This window comes from Rhamphochromis sp. 'chilingali' (genome assembly GCF_963969265.1).
Source record: "Rhamphochromis sp. 'chilingali' genome assembly, chromosome: 12".
Lineage (NCBI taxonomy): Eukaryota > Metazoa > Chordata > Actinopteri > Cichliformes > Cichlidae > Rhamphochromis > Rhamphochromis sp. 'chilingali'.
In genome coordinates, this window is record NC_137939.1 from 9,225,767 (window position 1) to 9,248,541 (window position 22,775).

General features: G+C 40.5%; 1 protein-coding gene across 3 annotated transcripts in view; it reads right to left on the minus strand.

Annotated features, from left to right (window-relative positions):
• LOC308406733 (helicase ARIP4-like) overlaps positions 1-22,775 on the minus strand; it is an 84,747-nt gene that overhangs the window by 21,649 nt on the left and 40,323 nt on the right. Inside the window, exon 1 of one of the 3 annotated variants that reach the window (XM_080897921.1) lies at positions 16,830-17,074. The exons of 1 other annotated variant lie outside the window; for it this stretch is intronic. In XM_080897921.1, the coding sequence (XP_080754047.1) occupies positions 16,830-16,833 (4 nt within the window). In that variant the 5' untranslated portion in view covers positions 16,834-17,074. Of the gene's footprint in view, positions 1-12,601; positions 12,875-16,829; positions 17,075-22,775 lie in introns of those variants that run through there. One more of the 3 variants, XM_080897920.1, reaches the window with a different exon arrangement.

The following is a 22,775-nucleotide window of genomic DNA, read 5'->3' on the forward strand; positions in this document are numbered from 1 at the left end:
CCCCAAAAAATAAAATAAATAAAATAACAACACTGGCATAGCACACCTGTTTTCACTTAAGAAATAAAAATGTAGTACATAATTGCCATTTCCAGTAAAACTTAAATGGAGAATGAGAATTCACTAGAAGGGGCCATTAGCAGATTGGCTACAGTTACTGAGTCCAAACATTTAACGGCCCTTTAATGGTTTTACTGGAGAAATTCATCTTGTTTTTATGGGAAAAGGACCTCCGGTTGGCTTTGAGAGCAGCTGGAAGACAAAAGGAGACGCAAACAGCATCCGGCTCATGGTGCTTTGCTGTTTGCCATCTGATAATGTGTTTATAATCTTGAAGGTTTGAAATGGCAAAAAAATTAAATTCTCTCATTTACTGTTTTTTAGTGCAGTGTCAAAGAATAAAGTACGTTTGTTTAAAAGATTACAAAAATAAACTTTACTGCAGAGATACTGTGATTTATTAAGTAATAACCGAAGGAATTTTAACAGTAGCAGCTTTGAACACAAGCTGCTATTCAGCCATGTCACTAGTTTCTAAGGGAAGGGAAAAAGATTGCACATCCACAGAATATTTACCCATTCTCTATATCCTCTCATCGTGTCACTAGAATATTAACTGTTTTTTGTGGGTTTAAACTCAACTTTGACAAATTAGAGATGTCAAGGTGAAAGCCGAGCTGGGACTTTAACATGAACAGAAAACAGAGCACCGTGCAGCTGTAACAGCGTGTTTCAGAGAGCAATCTGGAAGCTGTCACGATGAAGTGCCTCTCATATATACAGGAAGATGTACAGACCCATACACAGACTCGCGAACGCACACATGGGGGGAGAATCTCGTCGCATTACGGCCCGACAGGTTATACAACACGCTCGCATAAATGTGCAAAAATAACTTATATAACAGATAAACTGTTCAATACTCTCTGCCGAGGGCCCGAGGAAGCAAAAGCCTCTCCTGAATCATGCTTTGCTAACGTACACTTGCGTCTTGAGTGCTGTGCTCATAACTCTGTGAGGACGAGTTTGGAAGCACTCCAATCAAAATAGCCGGCGAAGATAAATGTCATCGGCTGCAGGAAGTCAGACACAAACATATTACATAATGCAATATGGATCGCAATTGCATCAAATGGCCTTTGCTTTGTGCCTCATCACCTGATTCCCTCCAGTATCAGCAACTCCTGCCAAACTGCTCACAGATTCAATTTCTCAGGTCTATTCTCCATTATGTCTAAAAACCAATAACCTGTCAGTTACAAGGAAGCAGGAAATCCAGTTTGAGTAGCATATTACCATTTGGTGGCTTATTATTTCCATGCTACTTTCCACTTCAGCACACTAAAGATTTTATTTATGATTTCTGATGAAATGAACATAAATAAATCTCAACACTAAAGATTAGTGTTGCCATGAGTAGGAGAAAGGCCAATTGGTATTAAATAAAACAACTTGATATCTAAATAGTGGATGATATTCTAGATGTACAGTTTATTTCGCAACCTAATGATTTCAATTGAAGACAGAGGTTTACATGGCATGTGCTGTGATTGTAAAAAGTGGGGTTTGAAGGGTTTAGATGGGCAAACTAGGAGATCGCACCATGTCAAACAAACCCTTTTCTGCATTATTTTGGGAAGATTTAAAATCGGCACATATTGGAGAACACATATAGTCATACCAGCATATCTATACACTAGGGGTGCAACGATATTCGTATCGATATTGAACCGTTCGATACAGTGCTTTCGGTTCGGTACGCATATGTATCGAACAATACAATTTTTTTCAATTTTTTTTTTTTTTTTTTTTTTGTGTCCCGTTTGGATCTATAGCCATCAGAATTGTTGTCTTGAGGCCAAGAAAGATGCCAAGAGGATTTATTTTAAGTGGATCATCATATTGGTCCATTTGATTGACCTTTATTATAATTATGAATTTATTTTATTTTCAGTTGCAAACGGGACAGACATGACTGTGGGATAGGACAGGGGGAAAGAATGAAAGAAAGAGGGGGAGAGAAAGAAAGAAAACCAAAGGGGAGAAAAAAAAAGAACAATACAAAATTTGTAATTTATTTTATCAACTTTCCTTCTGACGATGCTGTCTGTGTTGAGCGCTCAGTGAATCTGCATTTGACTACTCCGCCTAGGCTTGAGAGTGCAGCCTAGGCGGAGTAGTCGAACGCAGATTCACTGAGCACTCAACACAGACAGCATGGTCAGAAGGAAGAGCGCAGGGCAAGCTAGCAAGACAGAAGTGGACCTCCCCACCCTCATTCAGATCTGGCGTTTGGAATTATTTTGGTTTTCATGTGACGTATGACCCTGAAGGTAAGCGAGTCATGGACTAAAGTAAAACAGTATGTTGGATGTGCCATGCAATGCTCAATTACATGGGTGGGAGCTAGTGTGTTAGCGCAGTTAGCTCGTTAACGTGTTGGCCGTCTAGCCCCTCTGTATAGGGTAGCTCGTTAACGGAGATTTGCCGTGTTGTGGCGTTAAGGTTATTTCAACGAGATTAACCTGAAAGCACTAGTGGGAACACAACGAATATGACTGCACATTTACACCGACATCATCCTAGTGCAAAGACAAAAACAACAAGCATGCTACTAACTTTAGCCGAGTCATTTAGACAGCTGTTAGCACATGATTCTCCTTATGCTGCTGAGAATATAGCCCAGAAGAAGCGGATAGTATAGCTTTTATTTTGGAAAGAGACATTTCTCTGTAATAAACTCTCTTTTCCAAAGATGAGTGATTCCTCAATCAGATACAGGGCTCGCAATATCGCTAGCCCGACGTCCCGGGGCTATCTCTGCCCTGCCTGTCGGGCTATTGTAGGAAGGAAAAATATATGTCAATGCTTTTGCATTCTTTCAGAAATGTAGCTGGGTAATTATGTCATTGGGTGAGCCACTGTCAATATGTGACATATTGAAATCGTGTTTGAATTTGCGCTTGTTTTTTTGCTTTCACTTTGCAATCGCGCGAACTGTGTATAGAGAGCGACAGCACTGATCTGTGAGTGATGATAATTTGTGCACCAATTCCTCTGACATCGTCTTATTAATTGTTAGCTTACTATGCAAACATGACAAGTGAAATCTCCCGCAGCTTAAACATGTGAGAGGTTGATCGCGCAGAGAATCGCTGAGCTTATGTGAGTGCGGCAGGATTTATATTTGACTACGATGACCTGGATGACTGAGAACCTTCACAGACAGATATATATTTTAGTTCTGCTGAGCCAAATAAGACAGGTCAGGGTGAAGAAGTGACAGCCAAAGAAAAGCTTACCACAAAACGGAGAAGTTATGACAAATCAGACTATAAGGCAAAAAGAAAGTGCAGCTTTATGGTTTCATGGACAAAAGAATTTCTGTGGCTGCAATATGACGAGCTAAAAAACAACACGCACAAGGGTTAGGGTTAAATTTAAAAACTGTACTTTTGTGTTAAAATATATATTTATAATTTTAATAAATGACAAATTAAAAAGGCATGAACATTTTTTTTTGTATCGAAAAAATATCGAACCGTGACACCAAAGTATCGAACCGAACCGAACCGTGAATTTTGTGTATCGTTGCACCCCTACTATACACATAGCAGACCAAATATGCTCACTCAAAAGAGCATAAACATGTGGTTATAGCTGTAAGAGTTTTGGAGGTCCATGAGATGTGGTAGACTTGCATATCTAACGCAATAACGACAGAGTTTGTCACACACTGAGAGCGTAACCCCAAGCGTCACACCAGCTTTTATTATCAGTATGTTTTAATTAAATGATTGCTTGGTTCATGAGAATCTGAAAACTCTTTCAGTTCAGAACATGAGTTATAGCAACCCCCCCACACACACACTTCAAATGCAGTAACTACACAGTTTCAGTTCTGATCTAAATTCAGCGTCCAAGACCCGCCCACCTAATTAAAAAAAAAACCCTCCCTTGTGCAGAAGGCCAGCTGAGGCGTTATCTCAAGGTGAGAATCAGAGTTGGAGAGCTGACTGTTGCTAGGTGACTGATTTAAACCATCAGTTTGCTGCGAAGCCACGAGGAGCAGAAAACAACTGTGACAATATGTGGGTAAAATTAGTCAAAGCAAAGTGTGAAACGTAGTGAAAGCTCAACCTCCGTCACGACAGAGCTGGGAAAGAAAGTAATTCAGTGTCTTGATGAAATGCTGACTCACCGGGACCAGCGAGCGTCACAGAGTGAGCAGCACCCACAGCACATTTTCTAAGCCATTAATTCGCTTAGTTGGACACTCCCTGTGGGCTCGAGACCCAGCGCTCCTCACAAAAGACAACACAACATGTTCTTGAGAGATACGAGCCTCGACAGAATGCAAGGCCACCGGCAACAGATTCATGGTTGGTGTGACACGTATGAGTGTCTGAGTGGGGTTGCAGAGAAGAAACATCTTCTGCTTACCAAGTTTATGTAACCACATCAATGCATGTAAGTGTTTATATAACTCTTCGCACTATGCTGCCGAACATACAAACATAAGTGTGCCAAAGAACTCTGTGTGTGTGTGTGTGTGTTTATGTGAAGTAAGTGGCAACTCCTAATGTGTCAATTTCTTAAAGTGAGGAGGCAGAAGAACAGGAAAGGTTAAAACTACAGGGTTAAAAAGAGTAACCAAAGAGAATTACCTACAAATATGTACTAACAGCAGTATAACGCATCAGTCCCCTTATAAAGTCTTGTTTTCTCTAGAGTCATTAGTGGTACAGGCTGTTTTCTTGGCTCTGAAAAAACTGACAAGTTAGCGATGCCAAGGTTTTGCCCATAAGTGAGAAAAACAGATGGCAGACTGCAGATTCTTCTGTAATCTGTCTTTGCTTCTCAAAAAAAAACTTCTCTGGCAAAAAAAAAGATGGATAGAAATCTGGACCTTGAACTAAAACTGGGAGTAAAGATTGGTACTCTCCGAAGTCGTCGAGTACCATTTTCCCGAGCTTCTCTATTAACAATGAACTGACGATGACCCCAATTTAGTTTGAGATCCGACACCTGCATGAGATTCAATTGCATCTATAAATCATGACCTGAGACATCTGAGGGCGAGCTTAGAGAGATGCACACAAACACAGCCTCACACAGGAAATATGAGGTTCTGACCTACATACCAACTTCCATCAAGTCAGACATTCAAGGAATGGTGAGACCTGAGGATGTTTTTAGGGTCTAATGTCCTTTGAAGATTAAAACATTAAAAAAAAGCTTTCAATCTTTTTCTTGCCTCGTAAAAAGAAAGAAAGAAAGAAAGGCTGAAGTGGACAATCTGTCTGTGTCGCGACCCGTCATTGGCCAGCTGCTGTCTGTGTAAGCAGATTACAGATGATGGCACATATTTACTACTACGCGGTGGAGAATCCTCTGCGTCACACGTTTTACGTGCACAGAGACACAAACACACAGAGAGGACAAACTGTATTATTATTCAACCGTGGTATTCCAGGAAGTACATAGAAAATAGAAGAATAGAATATTTATAGTAACAGAGTATCTAAATGATTCATCTAATCGTCTCATTTAACGCTGTCCCAAGAGGCTCAGCTGGACAAGTGCTGGTGGAAAAAAGAATCAATTTTAATCCCCTTTACCGAGAACCACAAATTCTCTTGCAGTTATTCAACATGTTTGGAAAAACTGCAATATAAATTGTGTAACATCACAGACTTTTAAAATGCCTGTAAAACAGGGCAACTTTGTGACGCAACAAGAATTAGAGGCAAGAAGCAAGTAGTAAGCCATGCTTAAATAAAAATGCTTTTTTGTAACTGGCAAGTTTTATTTATTTGAAAAGTGAAAAGCTATTTGAAATTAAGTGGTTTTAAATGCAATTCATGCATTGATATTTTTTAATTATTATGACTATTCCTGACTATTTTTTCATTACTTTTTAAAAAAATTAAACCTTTGTTAGAATGCGTACTAAACACCTGAGTCTACATTTGCTTTACTAGCTCATTATTCTGCAGGTGTGTATTATAAGTCTTTATTCACTTTCTCCACTCCAAATGCAGCTCTGCATGAAATCAGAGATGCACCATCTTCACACTTGTCCTTTCCTGCTTCTCATTTTCTCACCCCTCCCCTTCCCATCTAATCCTGCTTCCACCTCATCGCACTCACCTGTCACTTGTTCTCCTCCTCCTTCGCTGGATTTCTTTCCTCATCAATGAGTCTCACTTGTACACAATTGCCCCCATGCTGAGATCCATTTATAAAACAATTTCTGCTGTCATTAGAAGCTGTAATTCCATCGGTCTGACATGCAAGCTGATTACTGGCACGATGCTTCATATCAAACAATAATGTGCTGTACGTTTTCGCTGATGATGCTGATGAAGGTTTATCCTCTACTAAAGAAATCCTGATCAGGACAAGCATAAGTGGATGGATGCATGGAGGGTATTTAGGTTGTCAAATATAAGAAACTAAAAGCTCGGGTGATATTTTTTTTAATAAGCGCTTATGTGTAAATAGAGATGAATTTGTCAGGGTAGATCCAAATATAATCACAGAAAACTTATAAGGCTTCAGTCACACAGACCTATTGACTGATCCGCTACCCCCGTGGGAACCTCCAGTCTTGAGGGGAAAATGTGCATTCCCCAACTGGTTGCTGAGTGTTGGCGAGGCTGTTGCAGCAAAAACTTGCTGGTGATTGTTTTGGTCACCGGCAGCCTGCAGCAGTCACCTGTAATTTGCATGGAAAACTTGTCTGCAAACACCTGCTAACCCACTAGCAGAGTGGTAGTAAAGCTTGAAAAAGTGTAATACAAACAACATAATGCATAATGCGTTCACCTTCAAAGTAAATGTGTCGCCTTACCTCAGCAGCCAGCTCGTTTCAACTGGTGCCCCTTAAACTTCGAAGAAGAAATGGTCTCTATTCTGTTCTGGTTTCTTAGTTTCCACATTTTCACCAAAGCCCTCTGCTATCAACCAAAGAAATCACGAGGACGTCTTAGGTGCAGCACCATATACCTCTTTGTGGTCACAGTCGCATTCCAGTACCAGCAAAGACGTTGGGGAATACACATCTGCCAAGGGGCCCAATTGAAAGATGGTCAATTATTGATCTCGCATGTAACTGGGGGCTAAGGCAAGAGATAAAATGGTGAGAATTGGTACAAGTTTTTGTTTATTTTCACTTGTTTCTTGGCTGATGGCCTTTTTTGGCCTCCAATTTTCACTCAGGGCTAAGATTTTGCTTCACGCTAACTGAAAGCCGATGCAATTTGTAGAATTTCACTTGAAAATACAGGAGCACCGCAAGTGAAGTGAAGGAAATCTTTCACTGCACATTTTTAAATGACAAAATGCAGAAATCAATCTAAAAAAACCCCCTCTTATTTCCTATGCTAGAGGTTCATATTTTTTTCTTTTAGTAGTAACCTGCCAGAAATCCAAGACCCTCTGAACAAAAGAAATGAAACCATCCTCCTACTTGTTTAACTGCCATTATTCTTTTTCACTTCAAGTTAATCTGAGTTGGTATTGCAAACATAGCTTTAGAATTGAGATTAAAAATCGCAGTTTCAGAGAGGCTTGGAGATAAGATCTACCTTCATATAATGGCTGCTAAATTATACCATCAAGTGTGATTTAGGCTTGTCTTGTGGCCCAACTATTCAGAGATTCCTAGTAAACTAGAACATGATGGAAAATATGTGAAAAACCGACAAACTCAAAACAAAAAGTTTGATTGTTATCAGAAGTAAATAACAGCTTCCAGTTCAACATACTGTTTCGAGTGGAAACGTAAATGACGGATCCAAACTGGAGATGTGTCATTGATGAATATGTTGACAAGGTCAGTCTGCTGTGTAAAGAGTTAAAGTATAGAAAAGACAAAACTTCTATTTGTGTTCAGGTGGAGGTCCAATAAGACGACCTGCTTTATTAAGTGACTTCCTGGCTTTCTCATTTACGCAGTCCGAGTCTCACAAAGGGAAAAAGTTGCTCCCCAACAGACAGCCAGGCCACCGCCGCTAAGGCTGGTCCGACGAGAAGGGACGCTTATGTAACTGCTGCCTCTGGCTGTTACACAACCAGCATGTTCACAAGAATCTCACGTCCTCCACACACACACATTAAAAGATGTAACGCATTGCAAGCACACAGAGCACACTCGCAAGAGCTGATGGTCTCACAGCGACGTTTAAAGAACATCTAGACTTTGAAACACACACACAGAGTGATGAGTGTGTCGGCATGATTTTCCACCTCGCTCCTGCTGTTCAGCAGCGTCCGTGCTGTTCTCTTAAGGCAAGGAGAGTGTCAGAGATTATTTAAGGTGGCTGGATGGAGCACAGACAGTGACGCTGGTGGACAGACTGCTTGGAAGAACATACCAACAGACAAACTATAAACTATAAAAAATGCAAAACTCTTAAACTTGGCCTGACAGTTACAGCTAGGGTATTATTTCTGCTTTTTCCATAGTTGATGACAGATGGAATAATGTCTTCTTCCATCTATTCATCCACCTTATCAGCATCTGCTTATCCAGGTAAGAGCGTACATTAACCAGGAATTCCCAGACCTTCCTCTTCCGATTAACCACCTGCCAGCCATCAAAAACACATCACCTAAGAGAAATCCAGGAGGCATCATGTCTGAACCACCTTAACTGGCTCCTATCAGTGCAGGGGAGGAGTAGCTGCACGCTGTATATGCTTTTGTAGTCGTTCACTCACTAGCAACAGATCATGGCCATGATATCAGGTAGATATATAGACTGTAAATGCTTTCTACTTCTGCAGTTCTAAACCTTTATAAGGTCATGTGACCAAATCAGAGATCTAGGCATCTGTAAATGATCATCAGTGCAAATACATCATGAACTTCCTGCCAAATTAGAGCAATTTATAAGCTCATAGTTCAAATAAAAATATTGTCTCACTCGCTGTCTCTGTAATTTTTTGTTGTGGTTTATTGACCCCACCCAACCAAATTACAGCCAAATGCAGGAAAGTTTCTCAAAGTTTTTAAGTTGTTCTCCCGAAAGACTGACCGAGATTTAACTGGGTTACGTGCTTGCCATGAGGACGAAAATAAAATCTCAATACTAATGCTGAGCAACACACACGCACGCGCACACCTCTCTTATGTAAGACACTGCCCTGAATGAGTTATTAAGGCTGCTTTATTAGAGCGATGCAGGTGAGTTATGAAATGTTCCTGTTGGCAGCGATTCCGACGAGTGTGTCAGAGAAACGATGAGGCGGTGAGACGAGAAGACAGAGAGGAAAAAAAGGAGGTGGAGAGACAACGGCCATGTGATAAAGACGGCACAGCAGAGGGGGTGAGACGAGGTAGAACAGGCTGTTAGTAGGCCAGTGTGTCACTGCTGCTGGGGAGGGAGGCAGAGGAGGGAGGAGGAGCCAGAGGAGAAGGAGAGAACGTCGGGATGGTTCGTGCTGGTCACACTATAGCCTGTTACATAAAACCCTTATTGGCAACAGTTTGCACACAGTGTGTACTTTCAGCCTCTGAACACCCTGTGAGATATCTTCTGAGAAACCCAAAATCTTAACACTTTGGCACACAATGAGAAACATTTCAGCTAATGGACTACCGGTCACAGCTCCTCCGGAGGTGGAAAGAGAGCAAAACTCACGTAACCATTTCCCATTACTCCTCTTTCAGTACCAAGAAACATTTCATATTGTGAAACGCTTCGAGCTACACCGCAAAAGCACTGTTTTCTCTTCAACCCATAACGACTATTTAATTACACATCAATACAAGTAAAATTTATGATTGTGAAGTCGTTATAAAGAGACTGAAACAAATCACATTTTATAATCCATCCGTTATTCTTCCACTAATTCAATCCCACCTATTACGGGACGACAGGCTGGGTACACACTGGAAACATCGCCAATCTATCATAGGGCTGTTTTATAATTATTTGTTTATCATTTCAGGGACTTGTGTCTCTTTACATTTACCAATCAGGTTGTCAAAAAGAAGCTGAATAAATGATCACTGCAGACTGAAAAAGCATCTTTAGATTTCTAAGCTCGTTGTAATCTAGCCAATATTTAGTAGCAATGTGAAATAATGTAACCGGTATTGGCTTAGTGCAGGCACCACACCCATGACGTTCGCTATCTGATCAAAAGACTTTTGTACTGTAACATTATACAGCACTGCGGCCATTTAATGAGACAGAGAGAATAACTGGGGATTAGATGAGGTAAAACAGGACTTGGAAGTGCAGCAGAGGATACACACAAAGTTAAAGAAGATCTCAAGTTTATGGGGTATAAATTTCTTAAAAGGAAATCTGCTACCTGCTTTAATCTGTGGTCAAATTCTTTAAGACTTGAGAGAGAGGAGGAGTGAGGCACTCGGAAAAGTGTGGATGGGAGAAAGATGAAAAAGAGAGGTCACTCGAACCTGGAAGGGGAAATTTTACAATAAAGACAAAGAAATCTGCTGTACCAGGAAGATGAAAGAACATTTAATAAAAACTGCTTTTTGACAAAGAGAGCATTAGCCGTGTGTCCATCCTCAGCACCGGGGCGTTATGAAAGCAATCAGACTGCACGTGCTCCTGGTGCTTGGCCCGGACTCCAGTGCTGGCCTGAACAGGACGGGTTGTTCCTCCCCGGCATGCTGAGGCCAATTACAGCTGAACAGAGCAAGCAGTGCAGAACGATGGAAGAACAATCAGTACAAGCCTGTTCCTGTTTTATTGTACGACAGACTTTTTGCTGCTATTAAAATGTCAAATTTGTTTTCTTTTCACGGAAACCCTCTCTCCACTGACGGACGCACTGTTCTCAAATACACGCACGCACAACAGATTTAGGGAAAAACAGTGTGTCCTATTCTTTTTACCCTTCGTCGCTATTTGACACAGCACAATCAGAGACATGACGAGGTATCTAGTGTCTCTTTTCATAGTGAGCCAAACGCCCAGAGTGATCCCATGAATTACGAGCATGCAGACAGTTATTTCTCCATAAAGGATTTTCTGTGAACGTTTTTCAAAAGGGAACAAGAGGAGAGTCAGTGGGCCGTGGTGCTCGCTAAGCAAAATTAAAGCACTGTTTTTAAAGTCTAAAAAAAACGCTCACGTGATCAGGCAGATCCTGAATTATGAGCTGGTGACCTTTTCTGGAGACCTTAACAGTACCTGTTTTAATCTCAACAACTGCTGTTAAAACGTGTAAAAATCCCTGCAGCTGCACTGTTTTGTCTTTTTACTGCAGAACATTGGGCATAAAATGAAACAATGACTGACGTGACGCATAACTTTACCTTGAATAGTTACATTCCTATTGGGCACACTGCGGGAAGCCATTGTTTGCCTAAAGTGCCCCTGGAGGGCAGTGTCTAATTTATCGGAAGTTTTGGCATACGTGCAAAGACGTCCGGACCAAGATTTCCGTTCACTGTTTGCAAATGTAAATGGATCTTAAAAAACTAATAAAAAGCAGAACAAGGACAATCTGAATATGGTTTTAGGGCCACTCTGGATCCTACTTCATCCACACGATCACATGTTTTTAATATCTGTGAGTCAACTTTAAACTGAGCGCATGTGCAACAAGACTCACAAATCATTGCACTGTACATCTAAATTCAGTGAAGACAGCTTCAAATTAAGACAAATTTAAGACTTAAAATCCTGATCTGACTGAAAACAAACTATTAAAGTTGATCTAACACAAGATTTGAAGTTTCTGATTATCTTGTGTTTGCTGGATAAACAGATGAAGAAATGTGAACGAACTCAGAGCCTTCATTTTCATTCATTCCAGCTACAGCCGTTTACCCCCCTAACCCACTGGTCTGCTGAACCATATGTTTTCCTGCCTCCACATGCTCACACTTCCAGCATGGCCCGATCCTACCCCCGTCCGCCAATCACAGCACTGGCATTGGTTTAGGTAACCGTAGAGACAGCCAATCGGAGGCAGGAACTGAGATGACAACAGAGAGAGAGGCAGTGGACACGAGTGGGAGAAAGACCGGCTGAAAGATGGAAGGAAGATAAGAAAAATGGGACGAATCGAGCAGAGAGAGAGCAGCGATTGTAGACGGTGACTGAGAAGAGAAAAATAGATGAAACCAGAAAGGTAAATAGAAAGCGTGCTCAGATAGACTGCACACGCCTAAGGAGGTATAGATCCAGTGTTACACAACAATATTAAGTAACTTAACGACCCTCAATCAACAACTGCTGCACATTCTAGTCAATTCTTAGCTGGTTTTATAACATCAAAGTTCCCCATTTCTCATCATCTTGCAGCTTCTAACTCATTTCCCCCCTCCGTGCACCTCTTCTCTGGCTTCTCTTCATGCTGCCTCTCCTGAAACAGGATGCAGAAAGGAAGCGCCTCTGCAGCCAAGTAACACTGTTCGTTATCTCATCAGTTAAACTTCAGCGTACGCGTGAAGCTCTCTGTGTGGCGTTTTCTTCCTGTTCTTAAAGCATTCATAGCGCATACAACATTTACGCACCTCCATATTTTCCCCTCATTTCTTTCTAACTTTCTCCCCAAAGATGAATCGCTTCCACAACCTCAACACGGTTCAGGCGAATTATGTCACCCACCTGCAAATGATTCCGATTCATCCAGAAGCAGCATGGTTATCAGAAACAGAGGAAAAGCTGGTGTCCTCTGCCTCCCTGTCACACTCTCAAAATTGCTTCCCCTTTCAAGGAAAAAAAACTTTTAAAAAGAAGTAAGGAGGAGGTGGATCTTCCCTCCTCTTAGCCTGGCTTTACACTTAGGTGGGCTTTAAATTGACTACCTCAGTGACTGACTGACTCTCTGACTACTGGTCCACCACTGTGTGCTCCTTTCTGGTCAATAACAATGTGAATGTGAGGCAGAGGCAGCTAGGAAGGCTGGCAGCTGAAAACTTACATAACCCTTCATGCTGGAGCTGGGGCCCTGCTGAGGGGGGACTCCTACCACCCTTCAATCTCCTCCCCTCGCTCAACTAAAGCTAAAAAAAAACAAAAAAACTGTCATATTAAACCACTCCCCCATAAACAGAGTCAGGAATACAAAGCATGCACAGAAGCAGGAACCATTTAAGTGTTCGTTGATGATTAAAGGCGTTACAACATCTCAGCAAGGCTTGTAAAAGTTGTTGCCTCAAAGATCAAATTATACATGTACACACAACCACACGTCAGAGGATTAACACGCATTACAACAAAGTGACTTTCACAGACTCTCAAACTTTAAACACCTAGTGAGTGATAATGGCCATTATAACTTTTACCGCACTTCAAGGCCCAAGGTGCACTCACATAAAGGAGACGTTCTGATGCATCATTTGGCTTTCCTGCACTAAACAGATCCCTCGAGATCAGTCTAATTTTACTGATCTCTAATTCTATATCAGTTTACTTTGTGGGTCACAAACTCATAGCTTAGTTTGATCCTAAGTGGGGCAGACTGGTGAAAAACCAGTTTCTGTCAGTGAAAAGAAGTTTACACATTTAATCCCCTGAAATATCATAATATAAGAAATAATGCAATTTCAACAATGCGTCTCAGTTTTTCCACACGACAAAAAAAAGCTGTTGTAGTAAATAACAGAAATCTGTCAGCATGACTCTTTGGGCTTAAATTGTAAGAAATAAATGTTTAAATTTACAGAACAATATCCTGTATCCTGGTCACTCACGTGATCCTGTAGTTAGAAAACAGAAAGTTTCCGTTAATTCATAGAAAATGTCAATTTTTTTTGACTCCTTGTTAAAAATAAATAAATTCTAAAGTCAATATAGAAAGCACAGCAACTAACTAACTATTTAATTGTTTATCTATTACTTAATTACTTTTTGTATAGTATGAACAGTCAGTGGGGAGGTCTTTATCCCCCATAAGGTGCAAAACTTATTAAAATACACTAAAAAGTAAAAATATGCCCTCCTTCATTTTCCAAAAGAATCCAATGGGCTGGATTGGATTCTGGCATCCAAGCCTTATGATTGACATCCCCGATCTTGAGGAATACATCATGGAGAGATATGATTGGACATAAAAAATATCGAGGCAATGCACAATAAAGGTGTTTCAAAATAAGGTGAGAGAGCAATGCTGAAGTAAACTGCTGCAAATTTATAAGAGAATATGTTTATTTTCATTGCGCTCTATTTTTAATGTGTACCATCAAAATACACCTATTTATATACTAAGCGCTGACTGATGCTGTAGTACAGCGGTCCCCAACCTTTTTTGCACCACGGACCGGTTTATGCCCAACAATATTTTCACGGACCGGCCTTTAAGGTGTCGCGGATAAATACAATAAAATAAAACTAGTACCGGTACCGAAAAAAAGAAGATTTATTCATAACACACGTGCAAAGACCCAGGAAAACCAAGTAAACGATAAAAACGATAACAAAATAACGCTGAAAACCGATAAAAACCCTGAAAACTATACATTTCAACTCTCGCGGCCCGGTACCAAACGACTCACGGACCGGTACCGGTCCGAGGCCCGGGGGTTGGGGACCGCTGCTGTAGTATATTGAAGGAAACATGGAAATTAGTGAAATTAACTTCACTGACTGAATATTCTAATAGTATTCAGTCAATAAATTCAAATAATCAACAGTTCTTTTTAAATCTGTGCTAAAGTTTTGGAAATCCCACCTGTTTATAACAGATCTGAAGCCACTGAAGACTAAATAAATACTTTAGTGAACCATTAACTTCACACAGTTCCACACAAAAACAACACCCGTTCAAAGGCATCTCCCCGCTCCCACATGAGATTGTTTTAAGTGCTGGACAAGTGACAGAGTCGGGATTCCGTGGTGACCCCACTGTGTGTGTGTGTGACAGAATAGAGAGCGTAGAGGAATGCCTCTGCATGAGTGAGCATCTCTGAAACGCCTTCAAAATAAGATCAAAGCTCACATCATCCATCAGAACCCTTACATGTGTTATAAGATCGTCATTATTACTTTATATGCGGTTTCTGCTAAGAAACTCAAAACTGTTACACATTATATCACACGTATTTTATAAAGACAGTCCAATACTTAAAACCGATTGTTTACTGTTATACTAAGAGTGACCTCAGTAATAGAACGCCTTCGAAATGTGTCGTTTTACCTTCCACACATTTTTAAACGCACACTGAAACATATGAGAAGTTTATTTGTGGATCTGAAACACTGTTGAAATCACTGAGTGGCAAACTCATATCTATTCATATGGAGTAGAGTAAACAAGCAAATGTTTACTCTACTAACCCCTAACCCTAACCCCTAACACCCTAACCCTAACCCTTTCTACAGCTAATGAATCCAATTTGTTACATTTTTTTAACAGACCTGAGGGAACACTGTTATAAAAACTTACAGGAAGCCCTTCATCCTGGATTAGATGGCTTATTACTAGAGCAGGGCGATATGACCAAAAATATTTATCACGATATACATTTGAAAATTTGTGATAACGATATAACTGACGATATAACTGACACTGGACAAAATACTTTACAACTCCACAACTTTATTAGTGCAAAAAAACAAAACAAAACATCAATGTATTTTCACTTAAACAAGCAGCTGTTTTATGTGAATTAAAGTTATATAAAAATTTAACAGTGCAAATGCAAATTCCTTGCTGACAATTGTTGAGACAACGCCGGTCTCTGCGATTCTTTTGGTCCTGGTAGAGATCACGCTGAGATGTTTCCATGTTTTACACAATCCTTTTATTACCCATTATTCTTACAGATGCATCTGGAGATCAGCACACTGCAGTCCTATTCTAAAGGCTGATCTCTAGAACTCCACACAACAGTTACAGTTATAACCTCTGGTCTCCTCCCCCCTACAGTAAACACCCCCACAATGGAAATACACTAGTACAGTGGCCAAGGGTGCTTGACAAAGGATTGATTTTAAGTGTGCCGTATTTTCCAAAAAACACGGTAATAATGACGGCCCGCTAGCATGCTCTACCAAAAATAGTGCTTTGTTGTGTATCTGACGGACGAAAGCTAAACCAGTTCCACACCACTGAAGTTGCGTTTCATTCAACGATTTGCTTTCGCCGCCATGCTTTTTCCGACATGTGCGTATGAAAACAAAGGCGCTGCCATGCGCGTTTTACCCATATTCTATCGCGATATTTCATTTTTCTATCGTTGCCCAAAATTATACCGGTATTACCGTGAACCGTATGATATGGCCCAGCCCTACTTACATATCTATATTATTGCTAATATATATTGTAATATATCTATATCACTAAAGCACTTCTGGATGGATGCAAACTGCATTTCGTTGCCCTGCACCTGTGCATGTGCAATGACAATAAAGTTGAATTCTATTCTATTACCCCAAAGACTGGAAGCTACTTATACTTTACAAAAACTGATTTGGGACGAGACACTTTTACATCAACCTCAAGAAAAAAAAAAGTGAATCAGAAACAAGAAGAAAGTCTTACATAAATAAAATGACACAGAAGTCCTTGAAACTTGAGGCAAAGATACTTTTTTGGGGGGCAGGAACAGGAACAAGGACAACCCCTGTGTCTATTTCATAACATGCCTTATGAAACCTCTGAGCTCTGCTCTGCCTCAACAGCCCAGCTAAAGACTTGGCACGGCACCACATATAGGTCAGTATGATAGAATGTGTCTGCATTCGTACTGATAAAAAGACAGAGCAGGAGATATTACTGGGCTGACTGAGAGATTACAGAACAAAACACACGTGTGGGGACGAGACCAGAGAGAGAAAGCGGTAGAAGGAATCTCACACTGAACCAGTCAGTCAAAAGGTTTCAGCTACTCACCCATGTCATGTGGCTGCAACTTTCTGTATCCTAGTCTGGTGAGAGATTCATGCCTCCTCCTTATCACTCTCAGAAACTTATTCCAATCTGTGTGTGTGCTCCTTCTTCATACAGTTTACACACTTCCTCTGTTCTGTCTGAACCGAGCGTGTCAAAGTGTGTGTAGGTGTCTGTCTATGTGTGCGCGCGCGTGTGTGTGTGAGTCACCCAACACCTAGCCTCGTCGCGCAGCTTTACCGGCGCTCCACTGAGGACAGAAGACCATCGGGACAATTACAAAACAATGAGTCGTTGAAAACTGCCCCTGACCGCCGTACGTAGAAACACCCCCGCAACGCCACTGCACAGCTTTTCCGGTCTACCTCCTCCCGCCTCTCTCTGCTTCTCCCCTCCCCCAGCCAACCGACACAGGAGCCAGTGTGTGATGTCAGCAGGACACACCCACTCAAGGAAAGCTGCCTTAGGTAACAAGGGTAATGGGGTTCAACCAGGAAGAGATGGACAGAGAGGAGAAGATGAGAGGAAAAGAAGAGGATGAGAGATCGGGAAAGGGGGAAGAGGAGGAGTGAACGATCTGATAGTTTATGGCAGTTTTTATTGTGCTGATTCTGTTTTGCCCCAATGAAAATGAAATCCTTCAAAACTGATGTCAGAAACATTAGATTGGAGGATCTCTCTCGGTGTCCAAAAAGCACACATTTTACACGATCGAATATGAATTTGTTTATTGGTTGGGATAGACTGGCGCCTAGTTTAGTAGTAATAAATGTGTAAATACAGATCTGACAAGCTAAAACGGTAACATATAATCACAAATCCACTTCAGCCTGATTTATGATTGTGGACAGAGAGGGGAGGCGATCAATATGAACCGATAGAGAGGGTGATGCTGGAGTCAAACTATGGCTGCAAGATGCAAAGCTGAAACAAGGAGATGAATAAAGTCATGTGGTACAACTTTCTGTTTGGAAAATTCTTTTTTTTTGGCTCCTCGGGGCAGCATCGCACATCATTAACACTAATAAACACATCGTAAACACCGCAACTGCAACAAATGGTAAATTTCAGTGACACATAAATGCAAACACTGTCAGTGCAGATGAGACGAACTGTGGAGAGAAGTAAGAACCATGGAGGTGGGGGAAGAAAAACACAAGCCTGACAGGGTGGAGGACAAGAAAGAAGGGATGGAATAGAAAATGGCTAGATGTGTAATTAAAGGACAAGAAAAGTGGAAGAGCGTGATGAAAAGAAAGGGAAGAGGTCGTGTGGGATTACCCTTCACAGATCACACACACATAAGGTGAAAGGTCATAGCCCAGTCACATGGTTACACATACTAACCCACATTGTAAGGAAGTCTGGGGGGGAGGGGCAGCAGAATTGGAAATAGCGAGGTGGGGGAGGAGAGAAAGAGCAGGTAGTGACAGCTGGAACGTGAAGCCAGGACTGCCTGGGAACAAACGAGTACGCTCGCGCTCGCACACGGTCACCTTTGCCACACTACCACAGTTACGGTATCTACCCGAGCTTGCACTTCCCTGTTTACATAATCCAGATTGACCAACAGAGGGAGGAGAGAGAGAGGCATTTGTGCCTCGCTGTTTTCCATCTTCATATTCTGTTTGGCCAGGAGCTAGATGAAAAACTGAGATCCTTTGTGTGTTTGGAAAATCGAATGATATACGTTGGATTGATGTCATGAACCATTTAAGGCGTTGTATTTATGTCGATCATGAAAGCAGATTGGCAGATAATCTTTTTTTTTTTTTATTCCCGAGTAGTTTGATCAGCAGGAAATTAGACTGGAGGATATATTCTAAACGCTTTTAACAATAAATAAATAAATAAATATATCAACCACCTTGTTATGCCATAATGTTACACTGCATGACCCATTTTACATAACAGAAGAAGAAAAGCAGCCTTTTTAAATCCACCCAATATTATAGTCTCACACTAAATGCATGTGTGTTCAGTGCAAAGTCTGGAGACAGCGTTGTTGCACAGTAAACAGCACCAAGTTTAAGAAAGATTGAGAGAAATCACAAGCTTCTGCTAACAGGGGAAGATTATAGCTGTTAAAAGATTAGAGTCTCAGAGTCAACAAAGAAGATAACTGCATGCATTTGACGTCTATATCCACACCGATTTTTTTTTTTTTTGCATAAACACTGCTCTATCACCATTTTTATACACATGCTGAAAGTCAAAACTCTTGTGTGCGTCAACCAACCGAGGTGGATTCAAGAAAGAAAATGCCCGTTGAAGTCTAATCAGACGTTAGCTAGTCTTTCTTCTTCTTCTGTCGGCTTCATTAGGACATTTGATAGAGACAAATTTTTCAAAAGCTCAGAATGGGTCTTAAAATAATCACAGCATTTTTTAAAGGTAGATCACATAAGCGAGATGATTTTTTACTTCATTTATTTTGCGAGTACACAATATGTTCTGGAGTAGCTATTTTCAAAACTCTATTTTATTTTATTTTATTTTGGTTAATTTAAATGTTTCTTTACCCTAGTTTTAGTTTAGTTTCAGTTGACCTAGTAGCAAATCTGTGTGATGTCATCTGAGAATGGTGCAACAAATAATTTCCTCCATTTACTGCTCGCATATGTGCATCATGTGTAGTTCCTGCATGCTCTATTCTGAAAACTCACCTTTTCTAAGCCACATGGAGTATTTCCAGTAGTGGGAGTGTGCCTGAAGTGAACCGTTTCCTACTCTGAGTTATATTACAGAAAGGAAAATGTGTGAAAAAATGTCCAGCCCTGAGACTGCCAAAAGGTCTTGTGTGAAAATGGCTTATGAGGCAGGTGCATATGCAGGCTCATATGCATATGATTGCTAGCCATGTAGAGATATCCACTTATCTGCTTTACTGATGTAATCAGCACAGCCTGCAGTACCTAAACTTTCAATGTAATCAGTGTCTCCCATTTACCTGTTATTCAGAGTTGGAGCAAAGTCAGTTCTATTTTGGTTCCTTTTAAGAACCAGTCAACATATCTGAGAAGCAGACATCATGTTGCAACAAAAGCTAATTAGGATGAGACGAAGATCACAGCAGACAGAATCTTCTTCAGAAGCCACAGGCCCACCAGAGGTTGCAACAGTGACTTCTTAACAAATCTGACCACAGTCTGCTAGACTGGGGACCCATCACTTCCCTACTCTGAGATATAGCACAGGTGCTCCTCAGGGATGCACCCTAGGCCCACTTCTCTAATCGCAGCCAACCAACCGACAAAATCAACTTAGTCATTGTGTTTTCAGTTGACACCACAAGATTAATACACAAAGGAAATGAGTCTGCCTACAGGGATAAAGACTGTAAACTGTCATAAAGGTGCTCCAACAGGAACCTGGCACTCCACACCTTCACATTACAGAAAAGCTTCTATCACAATGACATCAAAGTACTGAACTCTAGATCTGCACTCTCACCACTCAGGACATTGTAAAATATTGCTAAAGACTATGACATTATTTTTGTTTGTCCACACGTACGTTGACAAAATAAAGGCTTTTTATTCTATTCTAAATGGTGTGGTGTGGTGTCATGCTGCTGCAAAATGGTTGGCTACATTGGTCGTAAAGTAGCCCTGACGTTAACAACCTAGCAAACCGTAAAGGTTTCTGTGACTTGATTGGCAGATTAATATAAACATTTATTTGAACAACAAACTTGGTTTGGGCCATTTCAGAGACCTGATGATGCTATTGGTAGACTATGGTCAACTAACAACAAATAGATTCAAGTCGGAAATGGCTTTTTATTATTGAGCCAAACACTGATAAACTGGCTAAACCTTTCCTTTGTACAAAGTTGCCACAGATACATGACATGAAAAGATATTGCAATGCATATCCTTTCATTATCATCACCCATAAGTGGATGAGATGATCTAAAAAAAAAAAAAGCTAAAATTTGACACAAGAACTGTGCTGTTAGACATGTCACAAAGAATTTAGTTAAAAAAATATGTTGAAACACATGATGTGCCCAAAAGCCTTTGCATATATTTGAAACATCATAGTGCAAAAAAACCCAAAACATAAAAAAGAAAAACTAAACTAAAGATCTCAAGTTTGGCTCAAGAATAACCACACTTCAAATCAGAATCCTGGGGTGAAATCAGAGCAGTTAGACATAGCCATGAAGAGGCTGTGATTGCACTTCTTTTAATTGCGGCAATTTACACTTTTGCCTTTAGACACGGTTATGCAGCATGTCTATGAACTTTAATTTTTGAGCGTAGTGGACTCTTTAAGGTTGGAGAGAGGGACCTGTGACTAGAGGGATCAATCCTGCTGAGGAATATAAAAGAACGATTAATTCGCCATCATTTCTCTCGGGATGAATAAAGTATTCTGATTCTGATTCTGATTACCTCCTCCAAGGGGCTGTTTAGGCTATGTTACACTCAAGGATTAGATCTGGTTTGGTTCAGACTTTAAAATTAAAATATGAAATTTGTTAATTCATTAAAATGATACTTGGTAAAACAAGAATAGTTCAGTAGCCACACGGAAACTACTCAATTTATCTAACGATGAATGAATTCACATCAGCTTAAAAAGATTGGAGGAACTTTGAACAGGGACCAAAGGGACCTGGTGCTTAGACTGTTTTGTCAGCTGTTGTTTCGAAAGGACAAGAAAAAAAACTCTTATCACCATCATCTCCCACCAAACAAGGGAGACATGTAGAATCAATGCAAAAACACACTGGAGTGGTTCTGAAAACACGTGCCGGCCTAAAAAGTTACAAAGACATTTCATTTTGGTCTTTCTTTTAATTTAACCAAGACTTCCTAAATTCCTAAATTGCCCTCTTATGGCACTCTGGTCATTTATAATGTAAAAACACCAGGAAATCCTCATCTTTGATGAAGCCATGACAGCTTATTTCCAATTTTGTAAATAAGTGAGACATTACATGGTTTAGATATGTGTGAAAATTATTAAATCCAAAGATATATCAGGCAAAAAAAAAAGTCACACCTGGATGTAACTAAATTAGGTAAAAGCCTTACACTGAATATGTGATTATTTAAAGTTTCAGCTGGCACCTTGTTATTTAACCCTTACTGATGAAGTTGATACGGAAGACGTTTCCTGTGGTTGCACACGACATGTTACTCTGTTTTAGAAATAATCGGTCTAGATTAAGCAAAGTAAACAACGATTGAGATTACTGTAACTTCGAAAATTGGGACTGTCCAATATATTATTAAAACCTGGAAGGATAGCAGTGAACAACCATCTTTCAGATCATTCGATCTGAATGATCATGATCGGAGATATATAATCGTAAATAATATATCAATACTAATAAGATATAAAATAAATTGTAAATAATCAGCAGTAGAATTTATGCCTATGTTTAATAGTGAAAGTAGAAGCATTTCCACACACAATGTGAAGAGATTGGTACCAAACAGCTGTGTAGCCTTCAGAAAACCGCTTATCAGGGAGGCTAATCCGAAAAACAGCTTCACTTTGATAAGGAGCATAAAGATAGGAGTCAGTGGCAAAGGGAAAACTTAATGTGGCCTGAGGCACCCATCATTCCTACTGCCCAGCCTACAAGCCTGCGAGAGCAGTGTTTTGTTTCTGGGTTAGCTTCAGTTGGTGAGGTCAAGCTTTTGTAATGTTATGTGCCCAAAAAATGAGGTCAGCTGACATCTTGAATATACTGAATGAGCAGGTTTTTCCATCAATGGATTTTTGCTTCCCTGCTTTTTCATTCAGGAAAAAGCTGGTCATTCAATACACCCAGGTTTTTTCCATCAGTGGAAATTTTGGAGGGCTGCTGATCTTCCACATCGAAAAAAGAAAGCTGAGGTGGTTTGGGCATCTGATTAGGATGCCTCCTGGGAGAGGTGTCCGGGGCATGTCATACCAGACATCATGTCCATCAACACATTTAGAATTTAG